At 46.4% G+C, this 16,486-nt stretch overlaps 1 protein-coding gene across 2 annotated transcripts in view; it reads left to right on the plus strand.

The window, feature by feature from the left end:
- The window catches only part of FRMD1 (FERM domain containing 1), a 29,206-nt gene extending 13,362 nt beyond the window's left edge, over window positions 1-15,844 (plus strand). For both annotated transcript variants that reach the window (XM_044421128.1, XM_044421120.1), the window contains 9 exons: window positions 2,214-2,400; window positions 5,219-5,374; window positions 7,545-7,610; window positions 7,926-7,994; window positions 9,360-9,534; window positions 10,241-10,567; window positions 10,694-10,810; window positions 11,816-11,895; window positions 14,013-15,844. In XM_044421128.1, the coding sequence (XP_044277063.1) occupies window positions 2,214-2,400; window positions 5,219-5,374; window positions 7,545-7,610; window positions 7,926-7,994; window positions 9,360-9,534; window positions 10,241-10,567; window positions 10,694-10,810; window positions 11,816-11,895; window positions 14,013-14,300 (1,465 nt within the window). In that variant the 3' untranslated portion in view covers window positions 14,301-15,844. The remainder of the gene's footprint in view (window positions 1-2,213; window positions 2,401-5,218; window positions 5,375-7,544; window positions 7,611-7,925; window positions 7,995-9,359; window positions 9,535-10,240; window positions 10,568-10,693; window positions 10,811-11,815; window positions 11,896-14,012) is intronic.
- The last annotated feature ends 642 nt before the right edge of the window (window positions 15,845-16,486 follow it).

Below are 16,486 nucleotides of genomic sequence, written 5' to 3' on the forward strand. Positions count from 1 at the left end.
ACAAAACCATGTAATTATGAAGCGTTCCCAAAGTATATATCCTTAGTCATAGTCAGAAGAAGGTAGTTTGGTTTTGTGATAGTCTCTTTGTCCTCGTTATAACACACCTGTCAGCATGCCAGTCAAAGTTTATTTTCCACACAATGGACAGTACTGTCTTCCTTCACTAAAAAAAGAGGGGGAAACACCCATTTTGGTGCACTAGAGCAGGAATATGCAATCTTTTTGCCCCTAAGAGGCACATTCCATAATTCCAGGCAGTCGGTTGGAAGCCCGGTCCTGCATGCAAACACTCACAGCATTCACGCAAAGGCACACTTTTGCAAGCAGACTTGTGCAGCATCCACACATAGGCCCACCTGTGTGTGCCTACTTGGTGGGCTGTTGAGAATGCAGTTGTGGCGGGGGAAAGGGTGTGCAGGGAGGTTCTTCCTCATGAATGTCCTTGAATTGCTGTCCCCATAATCTGCCAGACAGGTGGGTTGTTGGGAGCCTGGTTTGCTGGGGAAGAGGGCACATGAAGAAGGCCTCCCTACTGCAGTTGTGGCAGCAGCGCATGGGAAGGGGCAGCAACAGACACCCACTGAGGGCCACACAGTAGGCCTCCAAGGGCCACTTGCGGCCTGTGGGCCCCTGGGCTCTACGGGGAGGACAAAGAACCCCTTCTCTGCAATCTGGCTGTGATAGGATCTGCTGCTGTTGACCCCAGTCAATCATTTCCCATCACACTGTTGGTGCAAACACGAGGGGCCTCCTGGCCCTGCTTCTCTGACATGACCCAGCAGCCGCTCCCTTTGCAGTCCATGACTGGGGGCTTCTATGAGTCAGCCAGGCATGTGGGGCCTCTTTCAGCCTGAGGGCCATGTTCCATTCCAGAGAAGCTCTTGAGAGCCACATGCCCGTGGAGGGCAGGACTGAGGGCCAAAGGAGCAGGGCCAAAATACCAGCATGGTTTAGCAGAAAACTTGCACCGCTAGTGGTTAAGCCTTTGGAGAGGCAGTTCAACCTCTCTGAGGTGGGGTGGGGCAGAGGAGAAACCTTGCAAAATCTGGGAAACCCCAAAGGGAAGAGGGGGGCCATTGGGGAACCACAGTGCACTAGATTGGGACTCCCAAAGGGCAACATTTGGACCTTTGGGCCTGAGGTTCGGCACCCCTCCTGTAGTTTCTCCCTGTGATCGGGAACCCCTATGAACAGGAATCCAGATTCCAAGGAAGGCCAGTGTGTCTTTCATAGGCTTCCCCTGAGCAGACATGCCTCGATGCTTGGACGGCAGGGGAGTGAGGCGAGCAGATTTGACCTGACTTGCCCCCTCACCTGATGTCCATAGCAAGGAGCATGTGCTTCCCCTGAACATGTGTTTTCCATTGATTTCAATAGCACCGAAAGCCTTCAAGAGCCTTAGGTGGACATGCTGTACAATGGCTTTCCCCAGACCTTTCCAAATTGGGACAAAACTGCTACTAAAAGCCGTTGTTCTGTGTTTAAAATGCAATGTTGCAGCTCAAGAAATAGGAAACCAGTTGAAAACATTGATTGGGTTAGAAGACACTGGCCAGAAAGTTAATTAGGATTCACCAGCCTCATTCTTTTAGGATCAAACTGCCAGTTATGTGGCGTGTGTAGCATGTGGCCCTGTGTAGGGATTTTATTTGGGTGGGGTAAGTGCCCCCACCCAAATCTGGATCATGCCTTTAGCACCTGGGGAGGGGAGGGCGTATTCTCACAATAAAAATGAAACAATCCTGCCCGTTCTCACAATAAAAAAATACCATTGTTATGTGCCAAAAAGCAATAATAAAAGGTTCCCATTGACACCAATCACGTGGAGTTTGTTTTAGTCTTGGTATTTGATGCAGTGGGGGTGGGGATATAACCGAGAAAGGAAAGATGAACTCCCCATGCTCCTCTTCCTGTGCTTGCTTCAAGCTACATGCTACGTACATAACAGTCGACCCTTAGCAAAACTCCTAGTCAGACTGGTTTCTCTAAAAAATAAACCAAGGAATAATAGTGCCCTCACTTCTGGCTCACCCTGTCAGAAGAGGGGTCTAGAACATTCTGTGAGCAATTGACACAATGATTCACAGCGATAATATAGCCACTGTGGTTTTTCCTCAGAATTCTTCCACAGTAAACCTTGGTTTACAGGACACTTTCCCTCCCTTGGCTGGCATTAATTTTGGTTTTGACTAATGGTTTCTCCTCTGCAGCGACAAGGTTGCACGGCACTATTACTACTGCCACCTCAGGGAACAAGTGTTGAAGTCTTGGTGCCCTGACAAAGAAGAAGTCTACTTCCTCCTGGCTGCGTATGGGCTTCAGATTGACTTGGGGGACTACCAGGAAAACTTCCACAGAGGGAACTACTTTGAACCCCAGACATATTTCCCTCAGTGGGTAAGTCTTTCATAATCAGAATGACATGAACCCATTACAAAGGCTCTCCCACTGACCCCAGTGGCTGGAGGCTCTTCAGCCTGATTGCATTGTGGTGCGCGGGGGAGACAGAGTGATGAGCTCCCCCATGGGACTCTGGGCCAGCCTTCCGGAATCTTCTGATTGTCCTGAATCATCTGGCTCTCCAGGTGATTTTTTTTCTACAAATGAGCATAACTGCATCAAGGATAATGGGAGTTCCACCTGTGGACACCTGGATGCCACTGCATTAAGGAAGGGTGCTCTATCCTGCACCACCCTACTTTGAGAACCAAGGAGGGAGGGAGGTTTCAAAGAGGATGAGCAAGTCACAACCCTTCAGGTTCTCTTTCCCCATGTCTCTTCAGGTTCTCTTTCTGGCATGCCACCTCCCTGCCAGAAGACCCTTGCCTCATGCTCAGAATTGCCATTCTGAGATGAATATAGCATGTTTCAGGTGGGGCAAGGGTGGTGTGGAGAGGGCATGGAACTTTTCTTATTACCACAAAAATGTTAAGCTTGCAAATGCAAGAAAGTCCAAGAGGGACTGTAGCTCTTCCTTGGCAAGCAGATTTGAAGATGCTCTACTGCCCAAGATGGGACCCAGTAGCTAATGGAATGTGTCTTGCCCTGCCTTCAGGGCACTGCAGCAAGATAATATATGATATACTTCTGGTTTGGTTCCTTGGCTCAGGATTGTTGCAGCACAGGGTGAAGAATGGGTATAATGGTGACCGAAAGGAGTGGAGATACAAAAGCAGACAGGCATGCAGGCAAATTGGGTTTGGAGTCTGGTTCCTAGACCCACGGCATTCGTCTGATGAGTTAAGAAAGATCAGGCCCCACGGCATAAAAGATAATTAAAATTGTGTGAAGTCTAAGAAACACCAAGGGAAACTTTACTGTGGCTACCTGAGGGAGCCTCCCTGTAATTAAGAGAACAGAAGGTGTTCAGGTGAGTGCGTTCCCTCCAGGGCTTTCTGTTCCCTTGTAAAGTCTAAATTTTAAATGCTCTTTAAGTGTTGAGTGATGATCAGGAGTGGGAGAAGTCAGGCATGCAGCCTAACCTGTAGCGAGACCTTACTTTCTACAATCTTTCAGTGAGACAGTGCCAACCTGGCCCCTCCAAATGTGTTGAAGGACGACAACCATCATTGCCCATCCTGTTGGCAGGGATGATGGGAGGTGTAGTCCAGCACACCTAGGCACTAGCTTGAGGAAAGCTGGCCTGGAAAGAGTGTCATCAACTTGGGTTAGCATAATCAATTTCTTGTCTAAAAAGAGCTTCCTGGTACCAAGAAGTCTCCAGGTGATGGGATCAGTTTTGCTATGTCCCTGTGCAGGCTCGCTTTTCCAAGCCGCTTCAGCACTGCCACCTGCTGGCCCACCCTTTCACTCTGCAACAGGATCTGCCTTTTTCAAGCAACAGAAGAGGACACAAAACTTGCAGTATTCCCCCCCCCCCCCGCCTTTATTTTTTGGCTGAGTGCTTTTTAAAATTTGCTTAGGTCACTTGGATGCCTTGCATACCTGCAGGAAGTGAAGATTCTCACTTCACTGAAGTACTGTGAAAGAATTAACTTTCCCACGCTCACAGCTACTATTAAAGACATGGAAGCTGTTAATCTTACTCTTGTATATTGCAATATTGATCTATAGAATCTGATACACTGTAAGGGTTCCCCACCACCACCGTACAGCTTTCTATAGTGATTTGGTACTGCATTGATGAGAAAATGAGAGCTGGAGAATATTTTTGGAACAGTGTTTCCATTTATCATTAGCAGTTATGGAGAAAGAGTTTCTAAAATTTAACTTCTCTTGTGCTGTGGTAGGATGGGAGAATTTGCAACTGCTGAAAATCCCCATCCCAGTTTAAATTTTAGCCATAAATAGAAGTAATAAAAGCAATCGACACAAATGCTCTTTGGATACTTTTTTTTGTTCTGATTTGGTTTTGCCTTATAATTAAAAGGGAGCACAATGAGAAAATTCCTAGTTCTCACTCAGTAAAATGTAACAGTAAAACATAAATAAAGATTTTTAGGAATCTTTATTTATTTAAAATGTTTCTATACTGCCCTTTATCATATGCAGGGTTCAAGGAAATGTGCAGTTCAGAAAGTTTTTAGAGAACAATAATTCAGCATTTTAAACATTAAACCTTTAAACGAAACTAAAAGCACCAGCAGATTTTAGGGAAATAAAACTGCTTCTACTCTGGGTGCCCAGTGATTCTCTTAAGGGCAGGGGTGCTGAATGTTTTTGACTCCGAGGCCCACAAACTGGACAGTGTCAGGGGCTGCACATATCTGCACAAACACTAATGCTTGGAGTTTCTCTTGCTAACTGGAGCTAGCAAGGGAACCCCTAATGTTTGATCACTCCTCAGAGATGGGGAAGGAATTTCTTTCAAGGGAATCCCTGGAGTTCCTTCTGAAAATGCTATAATGGGAAAGCCCAGGCTTTCCCATTTTCTTCTGTACCAGCATCAGATGCTGGGAAGTCTGCTGGACCACTAGAAACAGTTCAGTGGGCCTCACTTCTTGCATCCCTGCTTAAAGGCCTTCTGTAAGCCCTGTGAATTGTACACACCTAGCAAACCTGTGATACAAGGGGCGTCTGAAGAAAGGCTCAAAAGAAGATCCTGCCCTTCCAAGCAGGGAAGAATTCCCTGAGGGGGAGGTCAGGCTTGCCCAAGCCTCAGGCAGCATGCTTTGCACGCCAGCTGTTGTGTCTGATGGCTCTGTTGAAGGGAAGCCAAGGAAAGTGCTGATGTTGCATCTTTCTCTTGTGGCAGATAATTGCAAAGCGAGGCAGTGATTATATCCTGAAGCATGCCCCGGAGATGCATCAGGAGCAGCAAGGCCTCTCCACTCGAGAAGCTATTCTGAAGTATGTCAAGGAGTCGTGTTTGCTGGAAGATGTGCCTGTCCACTTCTACAGACTGCAAAAGGTTGGATGAGGCTCTTTCTTCTTTTGAGTATTGAAACAGGGTGTTTAAAATTTGAGTCCTTTTCTTTAAAAAAATTAAACCAGAGACTAAACTATATAGACTATGGTCTAGGCATACAGTTTCAACAACAGGCTTGGCTAGAGTACACTTCACTCATAGCAAGCTAGAAGTATTGTGAATCACTTGTGACAAATTGGCTGTATGTACTCAGGGGCTTCCATTGCCCTCATGAGGATCCATGAGCATGCAAGCTTTTCCCACATCCATGCCAGAGAGCAGGAGCACCCTGTTTGTCTCAGTCTTCTGGAAGACTTTTTCCACTCCTGCATTTTCTTCCACTTTAAGCTCCCTGCTGTAAGTACAAGCCAAAAGAGAGGCATGTGACAAGATCCGACAGGCCTGGTGCCCAGAACTGAAATAAGTTGCTTTAATTCCTGAATTCCTGTCTAACTTGAAATATGGGGTGGGGGTGTTTGTGCTAGTTTTTCATATGCTGGTAGATAGGTTTATAAGCCATGTTTGGATACAATGATAATGACCAGCATGGATTAATTAGCCCACAAATTGAGGGGGCTTGCAACCAAACCGCATGCAAGTTGCCCTCTGTGTGCTTTCACGACCTTAAAATGCCTCTTTTGGGGGTTGTTTCCATGCTGTCCAAACAGGGGCAATTGGGGCTGTTCGGGGCTCAACTTCAAGTTAACCCAAGTACAAACCATAAGTTAACTTGCGTTTCTTTAATCCAGCAACAACCTCAAGTGACCCTGCTCAGACATCCCAGAGGGTGCCTCAGGCATGGCATGCTGCCCACAATTTGTGGGCTAATTAATCCAGAATTTGCCATGGATACCACCATGGTAACATAGTGTCTATGTTCCATTATCACTTTTGATTTTCATGATTATGATTGTTGATGTTTACAGAAGCTGGATCCTTGTAGCCAACATTGAGCTACCCTATTTTTCACTCTATAAGATGCACCTGACCATAAGACGCACCTAGTTTTTAGAGGAGGGATCCATGGAAAGCTTCCTGATAATCATAGGCACATTCCCCATCACTTCCCCATGGGCTTCATTAAAAGACAGGTTGCCATTTGAAAACACACACCGACCTGTGATTAACAGCTCTCACCTGTGCTGGAGGAGGGGGGTGGAGCAGGGCGCGCCGAGTGCGTGCCGGCCAGGTGCTGCCACGTGGGGCTGGCAGCGTGCCGGTGGTGGTCTTCTGGGCGGCGCAGCGGCAGGTCTTCCCAGGCGGTGGGGGTGAGCAGTCCGTCTCTCTGTGCGGCCGGCGGATTAAAGCCCGCGGCTCCTCCTCCTCCACACCGCTCACCCTGAGTGGCACAGCTCTCACCTGTGCTGGAGGAGGGGGGCGGAGCAGGGCATGCCGAGCGCGTGCCGGCCAGGTGGTGCCACGTGGTGCAGCCGGGCCAGCAGCGTCCTGGGCGTTGGGCGCACACACATTTGCTCTATAAGATACACAGACATTTCCCCTTACTTTTGAGGGGGGAAAAGTGCGTCTTATAGAGTGAAAAATACGGTAATCTTAACATAAATGCCAGTAGTTTCTAACCAAAAGAAGCAAAAACCACTCTAATTATTATGTGATCACAATAAGCTCTTTACAATTAGTATGCTTTTGCAGATGGTCTAGTTGGGTAAAAAAGGAAATCAGGAACTGTTGTTTATTGTAACAAACAACCTCCCAGCCCTGTGATTCCCTTAAGTCAGCCTTCCCCAACCAGGTGTCCTCCAGATGTTTTGGTCTTAACTCACAGCCAGTGTGGCCAATGGGCAAGAATGTTGGGAGCTGTAGTCCAAACCCGCAGTTGTGAATGGGCTTCTCCATGGCTCCAGCCAGGAATATGCAGCCAAGGACCAGCATTTACCCCCTTGAGCTTGGCCAGGCCTCATGAGCCCAGACATGGCTTCCTAGAGCTGCCTGGCACGGCAACAGAAGTACAGGGTTGGGCAATGAGGGGAGAGCAGCAAGGGGAGAGTTCTTGGTGGCAGCAGCACAAAGGAGAACACATGGCACTGGGTGAGTTGCTGTTTCTTCTGGTTGCATGAGAGCTTGCAGGGCCTCGAGCTGATAACATCCTCACTGACCATCAAAGAAGTATGCAGGGAGAGTTGTGTTTTTATCCTGCATTTCTGTGTCTTCCCAGGATAAGAAGGAGGACCGCCCTACAGTCATCCTTGGCCTGACACTCAAAGGGGTGCACATCTATCAGGTGAGATATGGAAAGACGGTAACAGCGGAATTATGTACTTATCCCTCTCTGTGATCTAGGTTCAGTAGCTTCTAGGTAAGTAGGTATAAGAGTGTAGCTTTAACTCTCCTATATGCACACAAACGTGCACTGCTAGACAAAGTCCTGAGGAGTGGGGTGCACTGTGGTGTGCTAAAGGGACTGAAGCAGCCTCATCTGGGCAGGTAACTGGTGTGATGGCCTGGCTGGACTCTTGCTGTGATGCAGCACGTTCTCCTGGATCTGGCTCAATGCCTTTGTCTTCTCTCTTTTCGTAAGTGTTCTGTCTCGTTGCAGGAAGTGAACCACGTGCGCCAGCTGCTCTACGATTTCCCTTGGTCTCATATCGGGAAGCTTGCCTTTCTTGTGAGTTTTCCAGAACTTGGCGATGGTCTTTGTTTTACTTGCAGTGTGTATTGCACAGTCGTGAAAGGCTGGGAGCGATAAATGCATGGATTTTGATTTTATATTAACAGATATAGTTAATAAAATGTCAGTGGTCCTGCACATGCTTATCTAGAGAAAGCGCCATTGCAGTCAGTGGGGCTTACTTCTGTGTAAGTAAACCTTTACTTCATAGAATTATGTTGTTAGGGGACTTCCAGCAGTGCCAATCAAAACTCTAATCGAACATATGCAGCTCTTCTGCCCTTTCCTCATGTTTTGTTCTTGAAGAAAAGAGGGCAGCATAAATATTGGGAAACCAATGGAGAGTAACAAGTGCAAGATGCATGGGGCAGAATTCAAGAGGGCACTTACACTTGTGCTGATTCTTTTCTGTTCTGCTGACTCCCCACTTAGGCAAGGAAAGTTGAGTGCCTCCTAGGGCGTGACCTGATAATAAGTGGAAATGCTCTTATGTAAGCTGTGCCCACTCCGCTCCTCCATAAACGAGCTTTTCCACTCGTTTTGGGTTATTCTGCAAGTGCTTAATCACAGCTGCACAAGGTGTAGGGGCCGTTTGTGCCATATAATTGGCAGGGTGGAAGAGAATTGGCAAGGACTGATGTGCCCCATTGGGTTCTATCCAAAGCCTGGACCTCTGCGAAATTGCATGAATGAAGCAGGGCAATTTCTTGGTAGAGTCCTTGCCTGTAAGCACCTCTTTGTGTATTCAAACACATACTCGTATGTGAGTCCAAAGTGCAGAAATATTGCTGTGCTTCTAGAAGATGGTGTGAATTTTGGCAACGTCTCCAGGAAAGGGGTGCAAGGGTTAAGGATCCAGGTCATTGCTGAACTGTGGTAAATCACTTTTGTATGGTTAGGAGAGTACTTTGGATCTTAAGAATCTCAGTGGGACATACTGAAGAAGATAGCCTCTTAAGAACTCACAAAGAAATCTGTGGCTTTCCAGTTGTTGTACTACAACTCCTATCATCCCTGGGTATTGGTCATGCCAGTTAAAGCTGATGGGTATTAAGATTCCCAACCATATGTGGAAGTCCAAAAGTTCTCCACCATTTCAGAGTTAGGGTTGACGGTCTTCTTGTGGAAGCTGGCCATAGTGCTTTGGAGATGCAAGGTCTCAGGTCCACTCCTGGTACCACTACATAAAGAACCATGGGACAGAAAAAACTTCTGCCTGAAATCATAAGAGATGGATACCAGTCATGGAGAGCAGTGCCAGGCTGGATGGATAGTTGAGTTCCAACCCCTTTTGTGTCTAAGCTGTATATGCCTTTCTGATATTGTCCTCCTATATTCTTCTCTCCACATCCGTATAATCAGGGGAAGAAGTTTGTGATCCAGCCAGATGGTTTGCCTTCTGCCCGGAAGCTGGTTTACTATACCGGTTGCCCCTTCCGTTCTCGGCACCTGCTGCAGCTGCTCAGCAACAGCCATCGGCTCTTTCTGAACATCCAGCCCATCCTTAAGCAGATCCAGATGTTGGAAGATGCAGAAGGTACGTGATGGGGAGGAGTTGCATTTGAGAAGGCCAATAACTACCAGCACCCATGCAAGGCCAAGAAGTTCACCAGGTCAGGAACCTTTCTGAGCTATGTTTCAGCAGGCAGGAGGCAGGCAGGACTGATATCAAAGCTGGCTTGCTTGGGCACCCGCTGAGGCCCACTACTAAACTGCAGCTTACCTTTTGGCTAGTTTGGGTTTTTTTAGATAAGATGCTCAGCCTTCGTGCTTCCTTGTGAATTCCACCCCCCCCCCCCAGATTTTGGAATATTTGGGCAAAAAAGCAATAGTTAAGTGATGAGCAGGAGGAGCTGTGTGTGGTGCAGTGCTGTTTTTTATTTTATGAACCCGATTGCTAGGCTCCCTCACCCCACCTCCTTATGCTTTTTGCACCTTTAAAGAAGGTGGCTTTTGTATGTTGTGTCTTTGTATTTGTATATTCTTTTAAAAGTTTATTTATATTTATGTCCCAGCTTTTTTCCTGCAGAGTTAAGGTAGTTTTCAAAATCCTCCCCATTCTCTGGTGAGATACTGAGAGCTGGTGGCCTGCCATGATGTGACCTCCGTGGCTGAAGGAGGACTACAGCCCAGAACTCCCAAGTCCCGTCCCGCATTCCATTGGCTTTACCTTGTTCATTGTGTGAATATCGTATTCAATACGCTTTCCTCACTTTTCCCAATATCCTGCCCCCTTCTTCCAGAAAAGAAGCGATACCGGGAATCCTACATCAGCGATACCTTTGAAATGGATCTTGATCCATCAGACAAGCATTCCCATGATGGCGGCAGCAGCAGAGGAAGTGAGAGGAACAACCGGCTGTCTCGACAATCAACAGACAGCCACAGCAGCTCACACACGTCTGGCATTGAGGCTGACTCAAGGCATCGGATATCAGTGGAAATGTCTGTGGACGAGCCCTTTGGTTTGGTCCATCAGGCAGAGCAGTTTTGCGGCTCAAAGATCAGCTACGGCAGCTCCAGCATTGACAGTGGCAGCAAAGAGAGAGCAGATGGTGCTCGGGATGATGGTAAGGCATGGAAGGGATGGGGTGGCTGGCTGCAAGTTCTTTTGTATGGCAACAGAATTAAGAAATGAGCGGCAGGGGCTAGAAACAGTGGAGTCCTCATGTCAGTTCCTCTTCCATACTTTCCAGAAATTGAATTGGGAGTAGATGAGCCAGAAGAGGTCCCTGTGGACGGTCCTCAGCTGGTGGAAGACACTCATGAGAGGTCTGTAGATCCACAGACAGAAGACGACGTTTGCTGCCAAGGTGAGAGTATATTCCGCATAACTTTGCAGTGGCACAGCCTACTTCACAACTGGGGCACTCCATAATTCCCTAGCTAAAACCAGCCACAGGGAGCAAAGTTATACAATTTAGGCTAATCTGATGAATGTGTTCCAGTTTTTAAATGCTTAGTAAATTTCTAGGGAGTTCTATGAGTGATGCAAGAAAAATGTGGGAGGGGATATCAAGGAATTGTGGCTTTCAGGAATTCATGGGGACAGGGGAATAGGGCGACTGGGGAAACAGTTTAGTCATTCCTGTCAAGCCCTGGAATTTCCAGTTAGGTGTTTGTGAAGCTTTAATTACGTGTTCATGTTTTCAGGATCTTGTTTGTGCAGGAAACATGCTAGAAGTTGTATTTAAGTGGAATATGACCCACAATCCCTAGAACTGAATGCTTGCTTTTGGCTGTGTGTTTGTGCGTGTATGCAAGCTGATTCAAAGCATATACGAAACATCACTAGGACTGGCTGCAGGAACCTTTATGGCTTGTCATTATATACCGAAACATAATAGATAGATGAAGTAAATAATATTTGGGGGCCTGGGAGAAGTGGCAGAGAGCCATGTTAATGCCTCCCATAATCAGGAGGTGATCTGCAGGAAGACTGGCTTTTGGGCAACATTTCCCTGTTCCCATTTCCCTTCAGGAACCCGAAGTTCCCAAAGTTTTCTGTGGGTAGGAAGGGTCGGTGATCGTGATGGACGTCAGTGGGACGAAACCCCTGTGGGCGTGCCCTCCTACAGGCATATGCCTGGCTTCCCTGCAGACTCCACAGGCATTCTCTGAATGCACACTCTTTCCTTCCACTCTTGAGGAAGCTGCCTCCAGAAATCCCAGCCCACCTGGCTTACCCCACCCGTCTCAGACACTTGCTGCACATTGTCTCTCCCACCCTACTGCCCTTGCAAGCGTCACGACCCGTGTTTCTTTGCATTTGCACCTATCCATCTGATTTTATTTCCTTTTCTTCCCCACCACATCAGACATGAATAAGAACCATCTTTCAGTAGTGCAAGTCACCTTGATTAAGGTCCAAGGTCAAAGCGTGGAATCCCTTCATCAGGTAAGGACATGGCTCATGCGAGTCCTGCAGCAAACTTAGCTTTCATTACTACCCTAGCCAACCTTCCCCAGTTTAGTGCCCCCAAGGTGTTCTAGACTATAAGTCCCAACATTCCTGACAATGGTGGTACTACTGCTGCTGAAGGGAGCTGAAGCCCCAAACATCCAGCTGGCACTAGGCTGGGAAAACCGCTTCTAGCTCTACACATGATTGTGTGATCGGATTCACATGAAGGAGTGCAGGACAAGCACGGCGGTTTCCCCCACTCCTCCTCTCCTCTGTCTTGTTTGTTGCCTCCACAGCCTGGAGGGTGAACATCTATAGCAAAGGCCATGGACATTCTCCCCGTAAACTGGAAACCTTGAAGATCAGAGTTCTGTGGGCCAGACAGACATTATTGTTTTTACTCTAGAGCAGGTGCAGGGAACTCCCTTGGTCTAGGGTAGGCGAGCCTTAACTCTTCCCCACTGCTATGGGCTTCTTCCAGAGACCACCAGCAGTGGTGGTGGGAGTGCACACCTGCAGTTTCTGTTGCAAATAACATTGCAGGCACAGGGCCCCGTCTTTGGATTGCGTCCTATGCAGGGGAAGGGTTAAAGCACCCTCAAGCACACATTAAGGTTTGGATCTAGATCAGGCCTCCTCTGCTTATGCTAAAGTAAAAATAAAACCTGTGCTTGCAGGCTGCCTCTTTCAAAATAATGTCTGGTTTGGCATTCAATAGCACATGCCCCACAGCAAGAATTTGCCCTCCCCTGGGGGGGGGGGCAGCGATGGAAACACCGGGCCCCTTCTCCCTCTTATGATTCTAGTTGTATGGCTGGACACAGGGAGGTTACACTGTCAAAACAGAGCTCTACTGACGGGCAGATGAGTGAGCTTTCTATGCCATATGAGGAGACGAGGTTCTGGTTTCAAGCACAGGGACTTTGGTGGAACATCTATTTGTAAGCACAAAACATGGCATAAATCATTCAACGCTGGATACAATCCAAAACAAAGAATGCATAGAGCTGGGTTTAGCTCTTGGATTTAGTTTCTAGATAGAGGTTTTTATGTTGTGTCTTAAACAATAATATTTTGGTCTGTAAAAAACAAAAACAACCCCTCCTCCACTTTTATCTGTAATGATCCAAATGTGGTTACTGTCACAAGAAAAGCCTTTTGACTGTAGCCTTTGTCATTGTGGGACTTGCTGTTTCTCGGCAGTCTGTGGTTTGAGCACAAATTGCTCAGTTCAAAATGCTTCTAATGTTTCGTTCCTCTAACACAATATAGCAGCAATGTTTGGAAAGTAAAATCATGCCCATTGTCAACTGCTAATTAAAAGAGGTCTATTTAGAATAATTAAATTCAGCTGAAGTCCAGTGCACCTGGAGAGCATCAGACTGGGGAAGGCTGATGGTATGTGCTTAACTGTTAAGTCAAGTTTTATTGTTTTTAGCCATGGACACTTAACCAGGACTATGCCACAAGGACTTAGGTCGGACTAACTGGTCATAATATTGCACTGTGAAGCCCTGTTCAGGTGTTAAAGAGAACACAGAAGGCCCAACACATGCCCCAAGGTACAACTAGGTGTGCTGGCTGCATTCCTTTCAGACCTTGCCGTGTTGAACTGGACAGGTCTGAAAAGGAAGCATATTTGTGCCCACTTGACTCTGTGTAGAACTCTCAGCATGATCAGGGATGCTGAACCTTCTCTAGATGTAGCCATGGGATGTGGCTTTCTTGCCTTTTCCCTTTCCTCCTCCCCACACCCTCCCAACCCAAGCAAGCACTAGCATTCCTTGGCAAGTAAGTCCATTCCAAAACTCAGTTCATGGTACATGTCAGTGGTGATGCTGTATCAGTATCAAGGCATGAAGAGTTGAATGATTCAAAATTCCATAATGATTCACAGCTTTTTCCTTAAGTCAGTTTCCATAAAAGAGGGCAAGGGGAATGTTAGCAAATTGAGATGAGATGGAGATGCACTGGGAGCTTCTCTATGCAAGAGAAGTATAAAAATGAAATATAAATAAATAAAGATACATGCCAGCTTTGTTCTTCCTTTTTGTATTCCTTGCAGAATGAATGTTGTTCATTTTTAATGTATGCCATTCTTAAACCGACAGATCACACAGCCAAAGACTATGAAGTGCCCAGACCAGCACAGCCAAAGTCTGGATGACATTCGTCTTCACAAGCATCTTCATTCGCCACTGAGCGCCACACTGTCTGCCAATACCTCTCGTAGCTACACTTTTGGTTTTGCCTTAGAGGATAAGCTGGCCAGCTATGGATGTGTGTATTCAACCGCTGACTGTAAAACCAAGTCAGCCCTCTATGGAAAGAGGTCCATGAACTGCCTGTCTCTGGATCTTTTGGGAGAAGATCAACTCCCAGAAGAATTTGTGGTGTGATCATACTAAAGAGGCTCTTGCTGGAGAACATTCACAAAAAATGGAACGACAGCTGATCTGTTGGGAAACAGAAGACAGTCGATGGCTCCTAGTCATGACATCTATGCCTTACCTCTAGCATCAGAGGCAGCATGCTCTGAACACCAGTTGCTGAGAAACATGATTGGGAAGGTGCTATTATTATTGCCACAGGCGGCCAATGGGCCACTGTGCCCACAGAATGCTAGACTAGGTGGGCCTGTGGCCTGATCCAGCAGGACAGTTATGCTTGTTCTTTTGTCTATCTATACATGCACACATGTACACACCTCATTAAGTGAGATACTCTCCTTCCTTATTGCTGTCCTCTGTAGTTTATCATGTTGTTCTATCCAGCAGATCTGATCGAAGTGCAAGCTAGTAATTGAAGCATAGCATCTTAAGTGTTCCAGTGATACCAGACTAGGAATCAGAGGACTGCTCATGTACTATTGGGTGGTCCAGCTTGCTCACTAAAGAGGCTGGTGAGCAAACTGCACAAATATTGAACACACAGAATGATTTGCCTACTATATTCCAAAATGTAGCAGTATATTGGCTAGGATGTATAATTCTTATGGAGGCCGTTATCCTAAAATGGGTCTTCATCTACTGTCTACCAGTCTGAAGCTCTGTAACTCTGGTGTTATAGGCAGCAGGGCATCTGCCTTGCACCATATGCAATTTTCAGGGTGTGTGAACCTTGTCCTTGTGGTTCTACACCTGCTGGGCAAATTTACATTATCAGTAAATCATTAGGGTAGGGGGTAAACCCTTAGAGGCTCTTCTCTCCCCCGTGGTTTTTTGTTTGATTTTTTTTTCTCAACAGTTTCTTGAAAACCTTTGGGGACTGCAGTGTGCACAATTCTTAGGAACAGATAGCATTTCTACAGTAATACTTGTAGGGTGCTGAATTGTGCCAAGGAACAACATGGAAGAAACAACAGCAAAAAAAAAAAAAAAAGGTACACAATCTAGAATTGACATGCAGGTCAAGATCTGTAAGTTCTTTAGGCCTTTGTTGTTGCACAAGTGATGCACAAGTTACTTCCAGATTTAGCCATACTTAAAGTAGGCTCATTGTAATCAATGGGAGTTGGTTATGATTGCCCCAAGTCCCATAGTTTCCAATGAGGCTACAGATAAGGATGGCTACATTTGGGTCCAATCCCAGATAAAGGTTAGTCTGCACTGAAACCCCTGCACTTCAGTGGGACAGATCAGCTTTACCTTCTGCATGACTTTTTTTTGGGGAAAGAAGGAAAATTCCTTCAGCTAATGTTGAAATTCATTCATTATTCTGAAATATTGTTTAGTTAATCTTTGCTTTACTTTACAAAAAGAAAGTAGTCTTGATTTTTAGCAGCAGTGCAAAGGGTTTCATTGAATTGCTTTGTGACAATTGTGTGCCACAGCATGTGGTCATTCTAAGGCCAGGTGCTGTGGAGGTGGAGAGGTGGAGAATGGCACTAGAAAAGATGCACTGGAAAAAGAAGCCACCACTGTCCTCATCTGCCAAGGAAGTCCCAGTCTCCACCCCCAATTTATTAGAATTTCTCCCATTTGAGGAAAGAATTGCCAAAAAGATGCCCAAGTTCATTACCTCCAGGTAGGACTGTGAATCTGAGAGGTCCATTTCAGCTCCATTCTGTTCCCTGCATGTTCAAATGAAGCCTTGCAGAATTCATTTATTATATTTCTGTACTGCTCTTCAAAGCTCTTTGGGTGGTTTACAAAAATTATAACTCTGAACATACAATCTGCTGACATAATAGAAAGCCATTCACACACACACACTGATCAAATGGTTTACCAATACTGCCCAAACTTCCATTTTTGTTCAGAGCCGATGTTTTTCAATTTCAACAGTTCACACTTTCAACTGAGAGACATTAAGGACCAAATGGGATGATTGAGCAACCGAGCAACCGGAGGGAGCTGCTCCCTGGAGAAAATGGAGCACGCACAGAGCTGTCAATCCAGCACTGCACTGGAAGGCAACTGTAAATCCCTTCCTCCCCAAGCCAGGGCCCTGATCCCACCAGGCATCCATCACTTTATTTTAAGCCAAACAAACATTCACTAATTGCATGATTGACATCCTATTACACAATTGCTGAATGCATGATCCGTGCATGTCTTCTTGAGTTTGGATCTCATTAAGGAGT

The sequence above is a fragment of the Varanus komodoensis genome, unplaced genomic scaffold (assembly GCF_004798865.1).
Source record: "Varanus komodoensis strain SLA01 unplaced genomic scaffold, ASM479886v1 scaffold1, whole genome shotgun sequence".
NCBI classification, from domain to species: domain Eukaryota; kingdom Metazoa; phylum Chordata; class Lepidosauria; order Squamata; family Varanidae; genus Varanus; species Varanus komodoensis.